At 35.8% G+C, this 24098-nt stretch overlaps 1 protein-coding gene across 3 annotated transcripts in view; it reads right to left on the bottom strand.

The window, feature by feature from the left end:
- The window catches only part of DIAPH2 (diaphanous related formin 2), a 235680-nt gene that overhangs the window by 171221 nt on the left and 40361 nt on the right, over positions 1-24098 (bottom strand). For all 3 annotated transcript variants that reach the window (XM_014955198.1, XM_014955200.1, XM_014955199.1), the window contains 7 exons: positions 22122-22240; positions 21795-21911; positions 20578-20696; positions 19173-19237; positions 17210-17314; positions 15021-15611; positions 9513-9627 (listed from right to left, as the gene is read on the bottom strand). In XM_014955198.1, the coding sequence (XP_014810684.1) occupies positions 9513-9627; positions 15021-15611; positions 17210-17314; positions 19173-19237; positions 20578-20696; positions 21795-21911; positions 22122-22240 (1231 nt within the window). The remainder of the gene's footprint in view (positions 1-9512; positions 9628-15020; positions 15612-17209; positions 17315-19172; positions 19238-20577; positions 20697-21794; positions 21912-22121; positions 22241-24098) is intronic.

Raw genomic sequence — 24098 nt, 5'->3', positions numbered from 1 at the left:
TATGCTAAGTGGTAATAATTTCAGGTATCAGTTTATTTAAATAATGCAAAGCTTTGTCCATCCCTGAGTCTGACAGTTCACCTGTTGGATAAATCCAGTCGAGAGAGAAAGGAAAAGATGAAAAATGGCAAACTAATTTTCTTCGATATGGTACTTGAATTTATTCTGTTGTTGAAACAGAACAACAATTTCAAATACAATGAAAGATGAAAACAAACCAGCCTACTTCACTTATATGTGAAACTGAGATATGAAGACGGATTACCCAAGCAGGCAATCTAATTAGGTGGAATTCCTGTAAGATGCAGAAACATTTGGTTCCCCTATGCTGCAAAGCAGTGTCTTCCTTTGCTTTGGATTCGTACACTTCTGAAAAGAGGGCAAGGAGGGAAGGGAAACAAACATACACATGCTGAATTAATCAGAAGACCAAGGGAGCCACCTGCAGTTAGCAATCCAGAAACAAATACATTATCTGTTAGTGGGGTTTTGTTTCATTTTATTCTGCCAAAGCAATGCATATAGTTGAACTAGTGCAACATATGTGTGGTTAGTACTAGAAATTCCTGTATTCAACTGACACTTCTGCCTCACACCTACAAATACAGCTGTGTTACAGGAACTTCAGACAAAACTGAGCCTCCACTTAAGGCCTGTAAAAATTTAAGTTCTCTGATGAATTTTATCTGAGCTTCTTAGCATATCAAATCCAGATCCATTTTTTAGAAGTACTAATGCCTTTTCCTTCTATTTGTAAGTACCAAATTTCAATGAATGCAAAGTTTTTCTTCAAGGATAATGGTGCACCAGCCTCATTCTTTAGCTGCTACTGTCTCTATATTAAGACACAGCTGAAAAGTAATATAAACAAACTTTTTTTCCCTGCTAAAAATGTTTCATTACATCAAGCAAAAGGGAAGAGCTGATGAAGAATGATGCATATTTCATACTGTCATTTATCAGTGAAGAATAACAGTGAATATAAGCTTTGTGATATTGACAGAGCAACACTTCACAGAAGCTGAAACACTCATTCTGATCAAAGAAAAAGCATTACCTGCTTCAGCAGACTAACTGGTCACAGAAGAGGTTAAAAATAATAGAGTTCATGACAGAAAGACATACCTGTTACCTAAGTGGGCCTGGGGAAGGAATAAAAAGTCAACTGAATCAACAGTACCTAATGATTTACATCTAAACTAGCCTATTCTACCTTTTTTCCTCCCCCTCCTCAATATCTGGTGGATGTGTAAACAGAAATTTAAAAAAAAAACCTGCAAAATAACACACCACCCTTTAAGAACGGGTGGTTTCACGAAAGAAAAGAATTACACACTGTTTTCTTCAAGAGATCAAAAATCAGATGTAGAACACAAAGACACAACAGCTTTAAAACGCCCTTCCTGATGAAGTACATTTAGCTGATTCGGTAGGCAGTTCTACATTCCCTCCCTGCATAAAGGTACCTCGCACAATTGAAATTGGAAGGTTCAATAATGTTCAAAAGACACAGACTACTGTGAACGTGCAATGGCTCCACAAGTAGCAGCAAAGGGCCTCAAAGGCAAGTCTGCAGACCACACATGGGTATCTGCATGGAAACAGAACATGAACATCTTCTGCAGGATGTTAACCAATAAGACTACACTATTTACTTGCACATGGATACTCCAGAATTAACACATTAATAGTATCAACAAAATGTGTTCAAATCAAAGGGGTTTTATCAAAGCCTGATATAAGTATATTGAGAACATTGCATCTTCCTGGTTTAAATGATCTAATTTGTTCCACACATACAAAGAAATTAAATACAGACAGATCTTTCATACTGCTGTACTGTAGAACCTCTTTTGGCAAGAAAAATAATTTGACATCCTGAAGTAGGCAAGTCATTCAAATATACAGGCATTTTATGTTTTCTTAGCAATGGAAAATATAATTTAAGTTCTTATAACGTGTTCTGCTGGATGCAGCAAGAAGGGAAAATAAAAGCTAAAGTGGGTGGGAATAGCAGCCCACCTACATGCTGACCTTTAATTCCCTACTCCAAGAAAGCTGACATTTAGACCTCAAATGACACGTATCCACAGAAAGTAGGAGGCAATCTAAAGACTACCACAGCTCAAGTTTTAATAATTCACCTTAATTAGAATGTAGTCATCAAGCACTTGAAGGCGGGGAAGAATAAGGTACAGAAATTTTACCAGAACCGAAGGAAGTCTAGCTAAGCTATCCCAATTAACAAACAGAAGATTCTAGTCAATGATCTACTAAGAAAAAAAATTGGCAGTATCTTTTAAATAGTATTAAATAGCAAGCTAGAACAACCCCAAGCTGACTTAAAAGGAGGAAAGTCTCCACTGTAAGACCATACAACTTGTGGTGAAGACCATGGGATGCTGATGACTTGTTGCAACACCATTTGAGCTTCACTCTTCATGGGGACAGGATGGGTCCCATAACATCAGAAAAAAGCAGGGGTGGATGATAAGTTTATGTTTGAGTGTTAGTACCAACATAATTGGAATAATGGTGTTTGTTCTATTTTGATTAGACTTAACACTTCATTAAATTATAATTAGGTGTTGAGGTATCCATACAAGATTTGCATACTTTTTATTCATACAAACATTGAGTGCAATACCTGGACACATCTATCACACCACCTAAGTACAGTCACAGCCACGATTCCACCTTCATCTATTTTTAGGGCAAGTCCCCTCACTATTTTTGATAAGTTTTAAAAGAACGTTCACCTTATGTTTACAATAAACTCATTTGGATGAACATTGTTATCTGCTTACACGTCTGCGTAAGTACAGTTTCCTGAACTGCTTGTAGTCTAAACTTTACAGCCTAAAAAAGAAACTTTATCACCTTCAAATAAGTATCATTAATAACATTGACACAAGAGGATGACTATATCACCACTGTAGTTAGACTAATTTAAACATCACCTTTTTCTTAACCTCATCAAGTCATCCTCAGAAGCAATGTTGTCTCCCTGGACTGTTTCTCAGCTTTTTTGGTATGCTCTTCCTTACATTTTTACAACAACCCTTTCAAACTTCTTTCAGTTGCCCATTTCAACCCTCTTCCTCCTCAACCAAAAAAGCAAGTTTAGATACTAAAATCCTGGCACTGACCCAAAACATGAACAAGTTACAACTAGATTTTATTTAATCCTATCAACGTTTCTCTAATTTTCCATTATTACTATATTTTAAAACTGAGCTACAGGTAAGCCCTTGAAGTTCTTTGCTGAGGGAGATACCACTGGATGCCACCTAAGTTCCCATATTGTATTAAATTACATTATTTAATATATTTTATATTACGTATATATTATTACATTACACATAAAAATAAAGATCTGAATATTTTGTTCATGTTGTGTTCAATTATAGTTTATAAGCAAGTTTGCATTTTCTCTTGTCCTTTCTCACTCAAATTCCCATAATGTAAAAAGTACAATTCAGTTATTAAAACCTTACTCCAATTTTAAAAACATATCAAAATGATCATTGAATTATATTTTAAAAGTCTAATCAAAAAGAAGCAACAGAAGACTGATCGAGAAGTTTTCCCTTGAGCTAAGTTGGATGGATAATGAATTCTGCACTGGAACAATCCCAATAGTTACAGACTATTATGTACTAATTACTACCTTTACAGATCTACTGTACACATAATTAATTTCTTCAGAGCACCACTATCACTCTTGACTGGCAAAATACACAACCTAAATTACAAGAGCCAGAAATTAACATGATCCTTTAGGGAGAAGGCATTAACTTGCTTCGTAGTGTTTAGCAATTAGACTATCAATCAAAGAGTGAGAAGTGATTTTGATAGCAGCAGGCCAGATACATGGAGCATTGTCACATTATTACAAAGTTATCTGAGGCTGGGAGCATATGATGTATCATTACTTATCTACAGAACTATAACATCATAATCCTTCGCTTTTACCTGCTACAAGACACTTCATCATACAGTTATATACATATTTAATAGTCGCAAAATTAAACACCAACATAAGGAGTTTTTTAGATCATATTCCACAAAGCACCACAGACGTCACACTGCTGCTGCTGCTGGAGTTCCTTCTCCTTATACTGGTAGCCAAAAATATAAATTTGACGCCAGTCAAAAGCAAAATTTAGAAAAAGAATGTTCGAACTGCACAACATAATACGACCTGCTTAAATTATTTGAAAGATTTGCTACTAAGTAGGTTCTTGCCAAAAACACTAACATCTTAAACACTTCATCTAGTCGGGGATTTTTTTTTAAGGTATTCTACAGAAATATAAACACACGTACACACCAATCCCACCAATAAGCAGTAACCCAAGACATCAACACGAAGCTGACAACCTCATAATTTCACTGTGCATTAACAGCAGTTAATGACTTAAGATCACACAATAGATGCACAATGACAAGATGTGTTTATCCGATCACTTAGATCTCTTCTCCTCAGTTCTGAAGAAATACTGCAGGGTTTGTACTAAATAATCCAGCTAAGGAGGATTCTTGGTTTTATTTCAGATTCCCTTTAGACTCCATGAACTGGAAAAGACTTTTTTTTTTAAAATTAAGAAAACATTTAAGTGATCCCACAAAGCTTAAAATCAATCACACAAGTTTTAAAAAGGAAAAAAAAAAAAAAAATCACTATGTAAAGGTTATCCTCCTCCTTCAAAAAAAAACCTTTCCTGAAGAAACTGTTGCTTGCAGGTAAGATTTAACCGTTTTAAAACTAAGAAGATAATGTTGAGCTAACAATACCTCAATAGAATTCCTTCCTCTTGCTATTTAAATATCAAAACACAAATCAATTCATGGTAACATCATTTTGCAAACCAAAATGAAAGCCTAAAATTTTCATGTCGTGACAAAAACCGTAAAAGGATGATGCATGTTCTTACCAACAAAATCACTGCTTTCACTTTTAAGCAAAGCATGATTCACAAAATAAAATTCTGGATGGTATCAGATCCTCTTTTAGAATTAACCAGGTGAAAAGAAGAAGTAACTGATCAAAAACTCATATAATCTTTACTCTTATCCTCTATGCAGCTACAGAAAGAAATATGCATCTACGTGTTCCATTGCTACCACAAGGCAGTAACTGTCCCACACCTTAATATGACCCAACTCATTAACAACCACCACAGTTATGCATTCATTGAAATGCCATTTACATGCCAACATGGTCTATGCAACTATATATATTGTTTCCACCTCCACACCTGGAAGCACAATTCCAAGCTCAAAACACTCAACTAAGACGCTTAATGAAAATTTGCAGCCCTGAAGTCCATTCACCAGAGGCCCTTAAAAGATATTCAGATCATCTGCATTTCTGTTGAAGAAAAAGGGAGAAAACTCATCCAGACTGTACTGAGATAGCGGTAATTAGATCTCAGCTAACTTAGTTGAAACCCCAAGATGTCAAAATCCTGTAAAGTTTGAAAGGGATTATTTTTTAATATTTCCATTGCCCTCTGTGCAACAGATGTTTTCATAACAGTGCTCGGTAACTGAATTCTCTGACCAAATACTGCGGTTTGACTGTTAGTACTGATATGAACCCAACAAAATATATTCTACATAGAATTGTCTACATTTGAAGGGACCTTTAAGATCAATCCAACCATTAAAGCCTGCAGCACCTGTATTCCCAGGCAGTCCCCATCCAAGTATTACCAGGGCCCAACCCTGCTCAGCTTCCAAGATCAGATGAGATATATTGATGCCCCACATGTTTGTGGGGCACAACTGTTAAATATCTAATGTTACAGTAGCATGTAAAGATTTAACCTTATGGATACTTTTTAAAAGAAAATTTGGATCTAAGTACATCCGAAATAAAACTATTTTACCAGTCAGAGAACATTCTTTTTTGTGCCTGGTGCTCTGTGATTGCACATTCTTAGGTTTTACAAGCAGTTACCTGATGAATGGAGTAATTCCTTAACTAAGGAAAACAGTGAAACTGTGATTCAGAAGTGTATTATTATTAATTTCCCCCTCAGCTGACCTTTTTGGTCTCCAGAAGTACCACTTCCCTGCATCTTCGGCTGAGTTCCTTGAAAACAGGTGGTACTCAGAGAGCGAGGCAGCACATAGCTCAGTGACAACCAAAATTAAGTTATTCTTAGAGTATGTTAAAACAAAACTATATTAAATGAGGAAAAGCCCCAAAGTTTCATTCTCATTGTGCCAGAGAATTACAAATAGAATTCAGATGTTTAATCCAATTTGAGTGCTGCAACCTATATGGAATCACAAATTCTTAAGTGCGTATACTATCGTTTGTTTTAATTCAGTTACTATTCCCACTGGCACTCCAAAATGCCATCAAATACAAGATAGTAAACACTAAGTCATCAAAATTGCTTTTGGCAATTGTCAGTTTTCTTCTACTCATCCATTTATTTGTTTTACATTCTGACTGTGCTCTCCAGAGAACATAAAAGGCACTTCTATTTGTCTTTCTATCATTCTCCTTTGATATATTAGGAGACCACACCAAGAAAAGGGGCTAAAGCAGAAGAGGAATTTTATCCTAGATGATGCTTGAAATAATTATTTTGAGGATTAATGAGCTGCCTGTAGCAGTTGAGGCAAAAGGTGGGGAAGAACGGTGAGTTTCATTTCATGTTTCCCTTCACAGATACCAGTTGCAGAAAAAAGTTGCTTGTGGAATGCAATTATTTGAGCCTGTGCTGCAACTAAATGCTCCAAGACTCTTCTTGACTTCTAGTAAGTTTTCAAGTTTTAGGAAAGTTTTCAAGTTAACTCAAGGAAAGCCAACACTGACTTTCTTTACTAGTCAGCCATATCAGATCTGAATGTCCCGGGTAGCATTTTAAACAATAGCAGCATTTTGCCACGTAGCAGCATTTTGAACAGTCTTTCCATCCTCTGTTACAGCATGTTATTTCTACAACCATTAACTGAGGACAACATAAGGAAGAACAGGAAAAATATCTGCAAGGCTATCACCACAGTAAGCTATTTAGAGAACTTCTGTTGCTCGTAGTTTTCGAACTGTGCAACTATGTCAACAAGAATTTCCTCTCATATGAAATCGACAGGCATGTCAAAATTTGAAGAGGGTTTTTTTTCAGCATTTTTAATGAAGAAGCTTTTCAGGAATTCAGAAACATTTCTTCAGATTTCTGATGAAAGAATTCAGCTCAAGGCAGAAGCTTGTTGTTTTCATTAAGAAGGGTCTCATTCCATTGTAAGCGTTATCTGCTGCTAGAGGTTCTTTCCCTTAAAGGTTGTCCTGTCTTGCTGTCACACTGAAGCCAGGACGAACTCCCCATCATTTTACCCTCATTGCAATGCTATGAGCCAAGAATCTATCAGACTTTGGTATGGGAAGAAGTGCTCAATTACTGCAGATGATGCTTTTGTACTACTACATGTATTATCTGAACATTTAGGACAGAAAGCAGGAAGCACAGTAGAAGCAGAATACTAATGGCTCAGATTCAGTGAGTACTGAAAAAAGCAAGAGCTCTGAGTGAAAGAGCTTGTATGTTTATCTTATGAAAAACACAGCTATGACTAACGCTTTGAAGGGGTTTCAAGAGCACAGAAAAAAGACATTCAGAAACAACATAAGGAATCTACTCAAGAAAGTGCTCACGAAAGTTAAGGTCTTCTGAGAGACCTTTCTTAACCTGAGTTAACTTTTCATACACTGCATTGGTATAAATTGCAGGGTTTATTCCTCTAATTCAGACAATAGTCAGTATACCAAAAACTTCAACTTAATTTTGAAGTTATAAAATCCTGAAGTAATTGACAGAAGTGAGAGCATTCTAGTGGTTCAAATTAAAACAGAAGGCTCCCTTTCGCTAAAATACAAAGCATTGCATGAACTGTTAATTCTCAAAGCCCAAAAGTGAACGTAAGAAAAACCAGCAGCACAAAACCGCTTACAGTCAGCACACGCATTCACTTCAAAATCCTAAGTGGGTGTTTGGGTTTTCAGATTTGGCCTATGAACACTTGATATATCTGACTCCATCCACCTTCAACAACTGCACATCCCTAAAGTATATCATATTCTAACTGGTTTATAAACAGACAAAAGATTTGTAGCTACATCAGAAATTAATTCTTTCAGTATCTATTACTTCTTGGGCCTCCCCATTGGCTCCTAAGTCATTATTGAATGGTACTTCGGCAGTACTTGCTTCTTTTCAGTACCTGAAACAAATTACCGGTAAATGGCCACACAAAATAATTATCAATTGACCATTAACCACGGATAATAACAAAAATGCTTGGAGAGGCTGTGTGCAGCTTCAGAAGTACTCAAAGACCATCTGAAAGCCATGAAGAGCTGAGTATAGTATTAAAGTATCAAAATCTAACCAATATTCAGCTGTTAGTAACAGCGTTGCCAACTCAAGATATAAATAGTACCATCATCTCTCCAATTGAAGGAATTAAGTGTTTGAGAAATTAATGAGTTTTTTTCATCTATAGCAGAAGAGACACGACATACTGAGCAACCTCACTTACACTTGACAGGAAACTCCAGCATAGATTTTCTTCTTACCATATTGCTCTCTCTAGGATGCGAACAGCTCCATTTGACAGTGAGTTCCAACAAAAATCTGTACATTATCTGACACTTTCCCATGATATTATGCAAAATGCTTAAAGCCTGTGCACTCCCACTCCAGCCTTTGAAAACTAAGTTATATCATTCACTAATGACAGCAACAATGCAGTTTCACTGTATATAACCAAGGCGGGGGGGGCGGGGAGAGAAGATAGGAGGAAATGCTTCTTAGATTACCCCACACAAATTTAAGTATTGATTAAAGGAGTATATTTAAAGACTTATTTCTTAAATAACAGCTGCACATAGTATTAAAAAAAAAAGTGAAAGCAAAGAGTAAGGACACAAACACAAGAACTCTGAAACAAACTATGGTTTCAATCCAGATATTCCAGCATCACAACAGCAGGCATGGTATAGGGTTGTGATTTCGTGATTCAACTGCATATTGCAATTGCTGCATTCTAAGCCTGACTTGTACTTGTAGAGGATTTTGATTTAGCAGAGTGATACAAGCCAGTAAATTTTTGTTAGACATCAAACCCTCCACGTATGGACTATCTAAAAGAACCTGACAACTTACAGCTCCTGCAGCTAATAACATTAATGCAGATGAGCAGGATCTTCGGATTAGATTTTAAATTTAATTACAATTTAATTTGAAGAAATTCACATCCGTCTGCAACAAACCCTGCAGTTCTAAGAGGTATTATTACAAACTGTTCCTCCCCTCATGCTGTAAATTGAAGGAGGAGCAACAGACTGCTATGCTTAGTAAAAAAATACATTTAAAGTCATCTTCCTGCTAAAAAACCATTATATGAATTCCATGGTATTGCATAAAACATAAAAGACTGTCATTGCAGTTTTAAACTTAATAAAAGCACAATACAAAAGCAAAAGAGAAATGTACCTTTCATTTGTGTTCCAAAAGTAACTGCCAATTTTGCAAACAGTTCTGGGTCTTCAAATTTATCTTCTTCAGCTTTTACCCAAAAGCTGTTTTCTGCTATTTCTTGAGGCTCAATCTGAAACAAAAAAGCCATCTCCAATGTTAATAGCTAGCATTTTCAATAATCAAGTTAAAACCAACACTACTAGACTTTTCTGATAATGGGACTGGTATGTTATGTTCCAGGTGTTACATTGCCTTAGAGATGCTTCCTTAAAAAAGCACAATCAGAACAACTGCCTTCTGTCTACATGATTATTTTATTATCTTTCTCCCATTCACATTTTCCAAACAGGCCTGATAACATATTAGCAGCTGGGTTTGAAAGTATTCTAGGTTTGAAAGTATTCTAGCTTTCTCCTGATTTGTAGACAGTTCCCAAATTCTTCACCACTGGTACCCATCCCTGCTACTTGAGAACTGTAGAAGGAATAGCTTTTCTTACACTGCCAAAGTACAGAATACCTTATTTGCAAATGATATGCCGATGTGGACCTTTCAGTGATTCACTATTAAGTCTGTAGGAAGAATTATCTTTTTAAATATCAGAAACAATTTTATACTTTTTTTTTTTTAAAATAGTTTCCATTTTTCAAATGTAAACACAGGTTTCATTACAGTACCTTATTTGATACCGGCTATATTAAAAGAGAAAGGTATTCTGTAATATAGAAACTGAAAGCCAATTTTACTCTCCATGTATAATTCAGAACAGCTATTTTATTTTCAGAATGTTACTATTCTTTTTTTTTTTTTTTTTGACCCTTATCAATTCTTGTTTACACGTTTGTTTAAATGTCAATTAATTGTCAAGGGTTGCTTAACTTCCACATGATAGGCAGGAAACGTATCAATCCTGTGCCTGTCAGCCTCACTAGGATTTCAGCGCCACACCTTGGTCCTCTACCTTTTGCCATGCGATCAATCCATTAACATGTACGTGCTTTACCACCATCTGCAGGTAAGACATTTCTAAAAACTACTTTAAACCAACACTAATGGTGAAGACAGTTACAACAAAAGGCATTAAAATCATACTGTTTAATTTATTCCCCAAATGATGTCTCCTTAAAAGTAGTGATCAAATAAGCTTCCCTTTTTTTCGGTATTCTGGAAATCTTTGGCCCTGTTCCCAGGGCACTTAACTAAGTCTCCATCTGCAGTTACTTTCCACTGTCACACACAGTGTGCAGATGTACACTTTATAAATTATTTCTATAAACACATGAACATAATTTATTACAATGAAATGGTCTGCAATGACAAATACGTATTATGAAGTAAAAAGCCTATTTTTCTGTATGTTTACAGGATAGTAGTCTGAGCGTGTTTCACAGCTACAAAACTAGTGCAACCAACTCAAGAATAGGCTGTTACTTAACAAGGACAACTGAGTTGAGTTTAAGTTACATGTACGGCAGGAATTCTTCCCTGCTTAAGTGAGATGCCGAAATAAATAAAAACCAAAGTAATCGTAGGAAAGAAGTTATCCTAACCAGCCAAAGCAGTGCTGAGTCAAAGCTGAGCAGCAACTTTAGGAGAGAATAACATTGTCAATGCCATGCAAATTTTCTTCTCCACCTGGCAAAATATAAACTTGTGATGAAACCTGTATTCCATAAGGAAAAAAGTCCAGATGGAAATACCCAAATAGATACAAGGGGTTTATATAAAAATGTGTAAGTCAAAGATCATAAAGGAAGTTAACTGAAATAATAGTCACAAAACATTTTCTTAAAAGCCCAGGTGGAAATGCATTTCTAAAACATCAGAGCTCCACTTCAAAAGGATGAAAAATAATTTTTTAAAAATCCAGAAATTTGTACGATAGAAGCTTTGAAGAAAGTAATCTTCTAAACAGAAAGAAGACAGGGATGCTCAATGATAAAATATCTTCAACAGACAAACATTTTGGAGGTGAAGAAATTTATATATATATATAAGGGTATTAAAGGTTACAAAATTTTCAAGTTCAAATGATTCATAAGAGTACATGAACTCAAAGGACTTTTATATGGCTAGCTGCATTTCAAAGGGGAAAAAAGAAACCCAACCCCAAATCTCTGGATTCCAACCCTGGGTAATGCTATATGCCTCAAAGTAATACATGAGCATCTTTTCCATTATGATAACTCCTATATTCTTGTTTCTCTTTAATAATATAACTAAGCTACTTAAAGCAGTCAATTTTTTCTTCTAAAAACTATAATATATTAGTGTGGCAGAAGGTTAAAGATATTTGTACAGATGTTTTAAAAAAAAAAAGCAGGACTATATACTTCCTTTCAAATTCAGAAGCATTATAGCTAACAGTCATTCTCAAAAAACTCCAGTTCTTTGGAAATGCTCTGAGAATTATATGCAATAAATAAAGAAAACCCCTCACCAACTTCATTTTGCTGCACTATCTACAGTTACTTTTAACAACACCCTCACCTACAATTCCCTATAACGAGCTTGAAGTTTCCAGCACTACTGTACTGTACCACTAAGAGTGCACACTGATGTGTGCTAACCAACCAAGGATTTATGGCCTTTTTTCCCCTAAATAATTTTAATTCATCTTCCCACAATAAAGAAAGTTGTCCATCCAGGACAACATGGTAACACCCAACTTGCTATAAAGATGTGTGTCTACATCCATATGAACTTCCCAGTGGTTTTACGAGCTCTGAAACATCCGGGAAAAAACCTGCACTATTTCAAGACTGTGATTTAAGTTATAAGCAGTTGTTCAATGTTAAATTGCCACTTATGGTCAGCAATGAGTATCAGGAGCCACTTAACAGCTCACATCAACAATTTGATTTTACTAAGCTCTTGGTACCAACACACTATTGAGATAGAATATGGTTTTCACAAAAAGGATCTGACATAGCTGGTATTACAAATATTTAGTACCTTGACAATTAAGTAGCAGATACCCAGTCAAATGACACTGAAGTCCAGGCTAGACTTCAAAGCAGATAGCATGCAATATATGAAAGTCCTCCTTTGATTCGCCTTGATGATTTGGTGATCTGTGCATTTTTTATTACAGCACGCCTCCATAAATCTGTCACGTTTTATACCACTAAAGCACTGCCAACCACAAACTGCCTATAAGGTATGATGGGTCAGTTTGATGATAGATGCAATTATCTAGTACCCCAAATCTATTTCCTTTATATGTAAGGAACAGCGGCCCTACTGAACAAAAAGGGACTTCAAAGCAACACTTATTGCAAAGGCACACCTGGATACTTGCATAACTTGTCATGAAGTGACCAACTATACTGAGAGGCAAGTAATAACTAGTAACTGCTCTTACAGTTTAGTCTGCACATCACAGATTTTACTTAAGCAGTAAGATTGTAAGCATATGTTTACATTTTAAGATACTCTAAAAAATGAAATGTGATTAAATATAACCATGTTAAGACTGTGCAGAAGCACGCATTCATTGGAAATTAGTGGTGCCCAAACACGTCACTTGAGCAGTCCCATAGCTCCTCCCAGTGGCCATAAGCCTGCCCTAGCACATCACTGAATTTGAAAAAGCCAATAAACATCTCGGATTAATTACTTACAAGTACCACTATAGCACAGATACCAGCATTCTCTGAATTCACAACCAGATTAGACACCACAAACTTTGAAGGTTTCTACGTGAAAGAGCATGCTGCTATTCATGTTTGAAAAATGCTTTAAAACCATTCCTAATGGCTTGGATGTACCTATGCATCTTAACGCAAAGCCACGGCCCACGTTCGCAGCACCAAATAGAATGGTATCCTCTTATTTCATCTGGGTCATCAGTTTTTCACCCTGCTTTGATACAAGCAATTTGTTGCAGAACTATGGACTTCAGTGAGCATCCACCCACTGATCATACTCCCCATACTTCAGGGGGCACAGATGTCCTCACACCCACGCCTCATGACAGGGCCAAAAGAGGAAGACGACACAGTAGTAAAAGTTTCTTCAATTTTTACAATAAAAATGGATGTTTAATAACACTATTGCTTTTAGAACCTTCTGATAAGTTGTGCAACTGTCTTAACAGGATAAACACCTGCCTTTCTGAGAGAAAGCAAAACACTGTTGAAGTGTGTTTTGTAGTACAGCTATCATTGACAGGCAGGTAAAGCAATGAAAGTTTAATTTCCTTTCCAACTTCTGAACATATTACAAGAACAAAAGAAATATGGACACAAAATAATTGGCTTCATTTCTTAATTAGATGCTTTAATTTATAGTAAATTATTCTATTTATTCAGAGGACTGATCTTAAAATAATTCTTAACCGCAAGTCAAGACATCTTCCCTTAAACAGAAAATTTTAGTAGTTTAAGTCTCTATACTTACTATCACTGCAAGTATAGAGTTATTTCTTTTTATTAGGAAAAAATTCTTTTGCCAATGCTTTCCCACTTTCCTCTTTTTAAGCTAATCAAGTTTTTAAGTTTCATCCAAGGCTTTCAAAATGAAACTAAATAACCCAATGAATTGCCACCATAGTGGTTTCACTGATTCTTCATTTTTTACAAGAAATTCATAGAAGGGAAAGCAATCATGCACTGTTCTGTCAAGAAGATTATCAAAGTTAAAAATAACAGGCTCTGGAAGCCTGATTCACTTTCAACCTGTTCTCAAAAAAGAAAAAAAAAAATCCTAAAACACATAATCTATGGCTCCTATAACCAGAGAAGACAAAACAAAAATCAGACTTCTGCTTTGCATTGTCTTCCAAAATTCCACATACCCATTGATACCAAGTTCTACTGCATTTTGTACCTCAAGAGTCACATAAAACCTGTTAATACACCTCCTCTCTAAACATACTTCCTCATTACACGGACACAGCTAGTTCAATTAAGCATACAGCTGTAGTTATGCCTTGACTCCAGATCACTCTTTCTGTCAACTGCCAGATTGTCAAATGGCAGTCTTCCCAACAGTTTTCCATCCAACTGTCCGATTTAAGATTCATTTCCCCTGTCCTAAAACCCAGCAATCCTTTAACTAACTCACCTTTTGCTGAAAAAAAAAAAAGTAACATGGTTTATGAAGTAAACACTTTAATTGTTTGATAACTTCAACCTGCTTTAAGCAAGACATTTTTATCTTTGAAGTGTTCGCTTGGCAAGTCAAATATTCATTACAGCTGAAAATATGTACAATTTCTCTCTATATAGAAAATCTGCCAAAGTTTTGAGTGCTGTTAGCTACGGGTACCCCCAGAACACGGGGGTTACAGGCTCTTGCCAGAATTAAACACTTGGTACTTACCTGGAAGCATAAAATGTCTTTGAAAAGCAGTAACAACTGAGTCACAGTCACTGCATCAAAAACGTCTTGGATAAAGAATGGAATTAATTCCCCAAACATCATGAGTACTATTAACAATTTAACATAAACCCTAGCACATTAACCCCTTCTTCCCCAAAAGCCACTTTTTATCAATGAGAATAAAAACTATCATCATACCTTTGACCAGTTGATTCTCTTCATTGCAACTTCCAGATTATACTTTTTCTTCTCCTTCATCCCATGTGGTAACGCTGGTACCACCGGAAAGGGAGCAAAAGGAATGCCTCCAAGAGGTGGTGGCATTGGAGGCCCACCAAAAGGCGGTAATGGAGGAGGAGGTGGTGCTCCACCAGGCAGTGGAGGTGGTGGAGGTGGTGCTACTCCACCAGGCAGAGGAGGAGGTGGAGGGATTCCTCCACCAGGTAGCGGAGGAGGTGGTGGGATTGCTCCACCAGGTAGCGGAGGAGGTGGAGGAGGTGGTGCTACTCCACCAGGCAGAGGAGGAGGAGGAGGGATTGCTCCACCGGGTAGTGGAGGAGGAGGAGGGATTGCTACACCAGGCAGCGGAGGTGGCGGAGGAGGTGGTACTGCTCCCCCAGGTAGCGGAGGCGGTGGAGGAGGCGGCGGTATTGCTCCACCAGGTAGCGGAGGTGGTGGAGGAGGAGGAGGTACTGCTCCACCAGGTAGCGGAGGTGGTGGCACGTTCTCACTTGGTAGGGTTGGATGTAATGGTGCTACTTCTGTCTGTTGACCTGTCAGGACTGGACCCTGAAATATAAAAGGATAATTCTTTTCGTTAGGGAAGGGAAAAAGTTTAATATGAAGTTGAACCAACCAGGATGCCTTGTAGTCAACTGTACCTCAAGAAAATGAGAAATGCAACCATTCTCCTATTTAAATGAGAAGCAATAACAATAGATTATACCATGTTCCATAAAACCGCCAAGTAAACTGAATAACCTAGCATTTATATAAACACAAATTGTTTCCTTTTTGAAGAAAATTTAATAGTAGCAGTAACATTTAAGTGAACAGAACAGCATTTTATTTCTTACCAACGCATAAGACATTTATCCCATTTAGGATATCCTGGCAAGCTGGGGCATCAGAGATGGTGATAACCATGCTGCATTTTAACAACACTTATCTGCTGGTAGAAAACTTTCCACAGAAATTACTATTACAGTGCAATAAGTTATGGGACCACAGTTGTTCATTACTACCCTATTTTGGGGGGCGGGGAGGGAATTTAAACACGAAATCATGCTTTCTTTTAAATCTGTCTGCAGTTGTTTCTGTGGTGACAGGAAGAAAGAGCAATTGCAATGCCATTTCTAATAAGTTGTAAAAGGAACAATGAGGAGAAACAGCAGCATGTTAAACCATCAGTGAAGATTTCAGTCATGATAACATGATCCTAGCCTAGTACAAATTCCTCACAGATTTTTGTCCTTTAAGGCTAGGAAGTGAGATCATAGGCATTAAACTATCCACAATAAGGAAAAAAGGCAACAGACAGATCTTGCCTAGCATTGAAGGAATAGGAAATAAGCCAGGCTGAGGCACAAGCATCAAATCGTACTATCTGTTGGTTCCTAATAGGTATAAAAGACCTTTCTAAAACCCAATTCATTGCCATTAAACAAAGGAAACCCAAGAGGTATTTGGGAGGGCTCAACAGACAGCATTTCTCGTCCTCTCTGCTTCACAAGTGACTCTGGACAGGGTGACAGATCGCTTGGAGATAAAGTTTTGGTGCTTGTTAAGCAAAATTTCTGAGGAAATGAATGCAAGTAAAATCAGCTTTGCTGAAATCAAGTGTCAACTTTCCCTTCCATAAAGTCTGGCATTTTTTGATATATTTACCTATGAGACTATATAAAGCTAGTGTAATATTCACATTAGAAGTGGGTACGATCTGACATCCAGAGTTCAAAAAATATATTGATGTTATCAGTTGCATGCACATGCTGGAAGGTATGTGTATGGTGCACACAGCTATCATGATTTCCACCTTTGCAATTCAAGTATAAAGCCTTCCAAAACAAACACTTTCTGGAAAACATACAGAAGCAAATACTTGGAGAAAAAGAAGTCAGGCTGGATTCAAACTGTTCATAGCCTGATGAAATTTTTTCCTCAATAAAGCAAATATCTGTGACAGGTGTTGAATATACTACTATTTGAAAAATGTTACCTCCATTAACTATCCTTAGTAGTTTATGCTGGCTTAAAACAAATCAATACAGCTATAACATACATTTCAAACACCAGAGACAATATATTCCAGGGCAATTTCTTTTTAATTCTTTTAAAAAGAAAAATTCAACTCAACTGTGGAACTTACTGTGATTTAGTTTTATTACCTGGGTTTGTAGCCGTTTGATTTCTGTTTCAAGTTCTTTGATTTTCTCTTCTCTTTTCTGAAGCTCCGCTTGTGCCTCTTGTCGAGCTGTAAACTCTTCATCAAACTGTAATGATTAACCAATACAGAAGCATTTGTCCATTTAGGTCCACACTAGATATTACGTTTTCAGGAATTCTTTGAACAATATCACAACTACAGCAATAGATGCACTTTTAACTTAAAAAAAAAAAAAAGAAGTACTTGTCCAGTATGTGTTCTTCTAATACCACATAATTTCTTCCACTCAGATCCCACTACTTAGTAAAACTGTAAGCTTCCCCCCTACAAGAGAACACTGCAGACTTCTGAAACAAAATTGGAGTATACATCTCATTCAGTGAGATTAAATCTAAAGAGAGATGTGTGCAGCTTCAGCAGTATCATCCTTAAGGTAACATAAGAAGGGAGGTATCCGATTAAGTCGGTGATCCCTTTAGTCTTGATGTCCCCATGTAAAACAGAATTCCAGTTTACCAAATGATTGTGAGAACTGTGCTGTGCATTTTCATCCCACTGCTGTTTGCTAGGCTGAAAAGATTATTAGCGTCTTTAAAAGCTTCTGTTATTTCATTCTTCCACAGGAAAAAAAAAAAAAAAAAAAAAAAAAATTTTTTTTTTTTTTTTTTTTTTTTTTTTTTTTTTTTTTTTTTTTAAAAAAAAAAAAAAAAAAAAAAAAACCACAAAACAACAAAACAAAACACTTACCACTAGGATGAACATGTGTTGACTGCCATTAACAAAGTACATTATGATAAACAACTCTGCAGGGAAGCATGACAACTATTTGCTTTCTATAACATTCAGACACCTTACCTCCTATTAAAAACGCATCCACATTTAACACTGGAGATAGAAAAATTAATGACTGCATGCAACCCTTCATTTGAAATTTGTAATCATCATGCTTAAGAACATGTAATGCCTTTTGGACTGCAAAAAGGCTCCCTAGACCACTCCAGAAAAAAAAATTCACAGTTTTGAATGTTTTTAATTAAAAACAACATGGTATATGAACTTCAGTACTATTGCAGCTAATATAGTACATTAAGCATTTCATATCCTTAGACAGGATGTGATGAGCTGAAATTAACAAATTATCCATTAACATAATTGAGGAAACAGGAATTTAAGTAACTTGAGAAACCATGTTGTTTGAAAATATTTTCAGCACAAACTCCAATAGTGATAAAGCAGAAGGATAAGCATCAATTTTTTTAGAAACACTCCCAAAAGTTTTGTTACAAGAAATACACTGAGCTGCAATTCCTCCTATAGAAATCACTTTAAATGTCTAACCCCTCCTGTACCTAGTAATAAAGGAAAACTGCCCAAGACCAAAACAGGACCTAGTTATCAAGTTTCTAATATACGAGAATGTCATCAGAAGGACAAAAAAACCCCAGACTGTTAGCAAAACAGGTTCCAAAATGCACTGTAAGATTCCTAAACATGAATAATAAGGAAATAAATTACTCATCCTCATAATGTAATAAATTATCCATGGGCATCATAAGGAAATGAAGCAGTCTTTTAATGTTTGCATCTCTGTGCCTAAAGAGTTGATGCTTTTTCAATCTGTAAATGACACTGCTTTTCAGTAAGTTTCTTCAGGTTCTACATGAAAGCTAGGTGAAAAGTTATGAACATTGTCCCATCAGTTATCTACAGCAGATGATACAAGTGAAGATATCTGCAGCCAACACTACTCAGCTGCTTTTGAATTCAGAATAACTTTTATCTCAGCCATGCACGCACACAGAGAAAAACCCCAAATGCACAGAGCTCTTAAATGTGAAAGGACAGCCTGCCTGTAAGAAACACTATTTCCCCCTTTCCACTAAGTTTCTGCTGTGAAACAAGCCTACTGTATTCCTGCCAGGCTTCTGTTCCATACCTTAAATAGAGCGATAATTAGCACTTACCTTTCTGGAAAATTCTGCTGCTTTCTTTTCACTCTCTTCTACTTTAACTTTGTCCACACATGCATCTGGAATTTAAATAAAATACCACACATAAGTCAGGTAAAAGGTCTCACAGCTCTGAGGTGCCTTCCAATCATAATTAACCTATGACCCCATGACACAAACCAACAGACAAAAACCACAATGAATTACTAGGTTGATCTGACCAAACATTTGGTGGATTATGTTGATAAGCAAAATTTATAAATTTTAAGAAGTGGTGTGGAGAGACTGAGAAAGGTGAAGATGAATCATCACAGATCTCAATGTGCATGCCCTCTCTTTTAAATGAGTCTATTACTAAATAAGAAAAAAGTTTTTTTCGATTAGTATGAAGTAATAATTACTTTTGAGGTTTCAAACCAGAAAGCCTCCTTTCCAGCTTAGGAAACCAAAACCAAGCATTTCCTTATTTCAGTAAAATTATTTTCCAGGCAAGGAGAATTCAGACAGACTGTGAATCCTCACTCAAAGATACAAAGCACTTCTATTGACTTCTCATGCAATGTAAAACTCTAAATATTAAGTGAGGTAAACTCAAGTAACTATATATTATAGATAGGAATTGGTATGGAGAGACAAACCAGTTGTCCCTAAAACCATCAGGTCAGTAGAAACAGAGAATTAGGAAATTAAGAAATGCCTATTAGACATGCAGGATATTTTAGAAAATAATTTCCACCCCGCCAAAGTCAACATGTGCAATATCCTTTCTTTGATGCTTGTGCCACATAATCAAAAAAACATTTTTCCAAATGAATGAGTTCTCCAAGAGCAATTACTTCCTCCTATGAAATATTTACTCTAGAGATGCCCTTGTATTTCAAGAACATAATCTATCCTACTAATCTTAAGAAACACATAAAGTAACACTTCTAAACGCTGATAACTGCTATTTCAATGATATACTATTTATTCATCTGCTTCTTTCCTATGTGACATGAGCATCCACAGTCTCTCAATGCTTTAACTCATTAGTTTACCTTAAACTAACCTTAAACTAACCTCAAATACTTGAAAAATATTATAGAAAATATTCCTCGAATGAACCATATAACAATTATATATCCACTAACAATGGATTTAATGTAATTTTGGCATTTCTAACAGATCTGAAATTCACATAATTTATGCATGGGCAATTTTTGGTTATTAAGACTGTTGTTTTCAGGTATAAATCAAGACTAATTTGGAGAAGTAAACTTCATCAGCTTGGTCTGTCCTTCTCCACAAGAACAGCTATAGCTTACACACATTTCCACGAAACTGAAAACACTCACACAGTCAATTTAAGTTTAGACCGAAGCATACAAAGAAAAAAGTGCACTTCAATAAAATAAGGTAAAATTGCCTATAGTATACAAACCAACAAGATGAGTAAAATCCACGTCCATTCTTCCTCTATATTTAAAATCCGGGTCCATGCCACTACAGTGCAATACTATCTGTGATACACATTCTTCTATTATCTTGTAATACTGGGGTCTAGCAAAGAAAACATTTTACAAGACAGTAAGAACATGAACAATTATTTATGGAACATGAAGGGGGAAAAAAGGAGCATCTTTAACTCCCAGTATACTCAATGTATAATTCAATATAGGAATTATACATTGCCAGTAAAAGGATCAAGAGTCTTATTTGTACTCCAGCTAATGAAGCACTATTGTCTGTTTCTCAGAAGAAAATCTGAAGTTCGGGACTCCACAAAATATTGTGCACTTCTCATTTATCCTTTGCCTGACAATAATAAAAGTAACAATATCTTTAGTATTTTCAATATATGCTGCAAGAATTATTTAGCACAATCTCAACACAGTGAATACCAGGACTGGCAACAGTTCCAGTATTGAATGACTTAGAAAATTGGTCAATTATTAACTTGATTGCCTGATATATATTTCTACACAACAGCAGAAGGAATCTCTAAGATTAAGGGACTTTGTCTTCAAAATCTGTAGTTTTCACCAGTGCAAGGTATTACCTGTCAATTTCACATACCATTGAATTCTCAAAGTAAAAAACTCTCAAACCTAACTGATAATATTCTAAACTAAAAAAAAATCTATGAAAATTGAAGATTTAACAGGATATTTTTTACTTCTTAATTTTATCATGCATGTCAATTGTTTTTATCATCCCTATACAACAAAATATTTATTTCTTAAAACAAGGTGTTGCATGTGGTACTCTGACACTGCTAAGACACTATGAGGTGCACAAAAGAGCAGCTTACACTGAAAAGAGAAGATACAAGGCACTGTGGAAGTATTTTTCAACATTAGTTATATAACTAACTTTCAAGTTCTTTGAAGTCATGAAGCTATCAAACTTGAATAAAGGAAAAAGTGCTCAAGGAGTTAAGACATTCTGGGATGAAGGTGTTAGAATAAGGTTCAAGTCTTTGAAATAAACGTTATTATATTTGACAATCTTAATTAACATTGAGAAGAAAGACAAATAACACATCAGTTACAGAACAACTATTCATGGGGGATTATGAGCTACTCGGCTTACCAGGGTCATGATTTTTACTTCCCCCCCTACCCCTCCAAAAAATCAAACCTGACAGTAAGCACTTACCGGACATAGTAATCATTCCTGATGAGTAGGAAATGTTGGAGAATTGACAAGAAATAATTTTCAGAAGAAGTATCTTTCAACATATTGTACAGCAGATGAAATACTTCATTCACATCAGTGCAAACATTATTAAGGAAATAAAAGGTTTAAGTACTAACTTCCTAAATAAGTTTTTAAACAAAAAACAAATGGAAAGATATCTGCCTAAAAGTCCATCTAAAGATACACAATACTGACAAATAAGCTTCATGTAAAGCATTCTGACTTATGCTTAATACAGTTACTAAACGACATAACAAGTCATAACACGATCTCTATAAAGGATATTCCATTTCAGCTCTGATATCATTGAGACGATGTGACAGTTCAATTAAGTCTTCTTCTTTGTTCTCATCAAACACTTTCAGTTGAATATCAAGCTCTTCATTTTCCTTATCTTTCAAGTCCTATTTTTCAAGGCATAGTATATCTTAATTTTCCCCTTTTTTAAAGCAATAATTCCCCCCTTCAAAGACTATATCATGACAAAATACAAGACATTAACCTTTAGAACTGGACTAAAGGTGGGCTATTTTGTTCTAATTGCACAGCTGAGAAAAATTAAGGCAAAATATCAGCATTTGCAGGTATGGACTGCAGAACAAACATGAAGGCTTCTCATTGAGTTGAGTTCTCTTAATGAGACATAGTCAGCAGTTTACGCTTGTAAATGTCAGAGCATAAGGATATTTCAAAACATTAACAAAAGTGAACATAAAGAAGCCTAAAGAACCGTAAAGATATGCTTACAACTTCTGTTATTAAGTTAATCTAGATCATAGCATAAAAACACCCACAGTACACTGAGTAATATTTACAAGAAAAGTAAAAAACCAAAGTAGAAATTAGTACTTGGGGCAGGGAAAAGTTTGTTTTTCTTGTAAGAAATACAAGTAATTTCTCTCATGCACATAAGAGCCAGGTGTAGCTTCCTACCAGGCAAATCACAAAAAAGGGAACTAGTTCAAAAGCCATTAGTGTGAATGCCCTCCAGGCTTTAAAAGCAAATTGGCCTGGAGTTGTCATAACTGGATATGCACAAACTGAATGGCAGCCATTTCTGGTCCCCAAAAACACCAGAAACGCTACCAATCCTAATGTTTGAAAACCTGAGAAGGCTACTGCAAATCTGAACAGATTAAGACAGAAATATGGATCCTTCTCCCAATTGTTTTTTTCATCAAGAAGCTCTCATTTATAAATTTCTTGACCATGTATCCTAAGCACAGATATGAGCATGAAGTTTTCTTAAGATACTTAATCATTACGGAAGTTGCCTTCTAATGCAAAAAAACCTCCTCTACCTTGGACACTCAATCCTTGCACAATTAATGATCTGAGTTCAATGGGTATATTGTAATTAATACCTTACAAATTAACGAACAGCAAAATGGTATTGACTATTGTAGTTGATATAACAGCTTATATGAAACATTAATTAAACTTACTAGAGACAGAATTTCAACACAATAGTTGTTCACCACTTTCAGAATATGTTATCACTAAATTGCTCCTAAACTCATATCTGTATGTCAGTACAGACTACGAAGTTTTCCATCACAATTTGTGACAAGTCAGTTTATTTGCCATCTAACCTACCCACACTTCTTAAAGTTTTTAAACATTCATTGATTGTGTAAACTAACTTTCAGTAGATTAAAAAAAAAACTTAAGAGTTCCTCAGGCTTTCAGATTTTCTATAGCAAATCAAGACAGTAGATCACATTACTACATCTACATGATAAACAGCCTAAATACATAACCCAAGATAAATTAACATACACACATCAATAAAAGTTTCAAATCTGAAGGTGCTAGAAACTGAAGGTTTTTATTCCTGGCAAATGTTTATGCTCAAAAACTTTGTGTCTTAAAATCATAACAGTAAAAATTCTGTTTCAGACAAATATAAGCAGGTACTCTTTAATTTCTCTCATCTTTTGTGAGCAACTGCTGAGCAGCTTAATGATACATGCTCTTGATTTAAGTGTCAGAATGGTTTCTTGGTTAAAAGATATGTCTACCCCCAAGTCACAAATATTCATACACAACTACCCATAAAGGCATACTTCTCTGCCACTGCATGAAGATACACAGTCTCAGAGAGAGTGAAGGAGTCAACTGGATTTTTCCTTAAAAACTCCAAATATATTTTCAGAAGGCAGATTAAAGAAAAAACAAATTTCGCAGAAAACAACAGGAACGGCATATACAAAGAAAGTTAATCCAAGATTGGTTACACAGCCAGATCCCTATTCCTACATG

Source organism: Calidris pugnax, unplaced genomic scaffold, assembly GCF_001431845.1.
Source record: "Calidris pugnax isolate Ruff unplaced genomic scaffold, ASM143184v1 scaffold38, whole genome shotgun sequence".
Lineage (NCBI taxonomy): Eukaryota > Metazoa > Chordata > Aves > Charadriiformes > Scolopacidae > Calidris > Calidris pugnax.
Note: the sequence above shows the minus strand (reverse complement) of the source record. Positions and strands in the feature narration are given on the sequence as shown.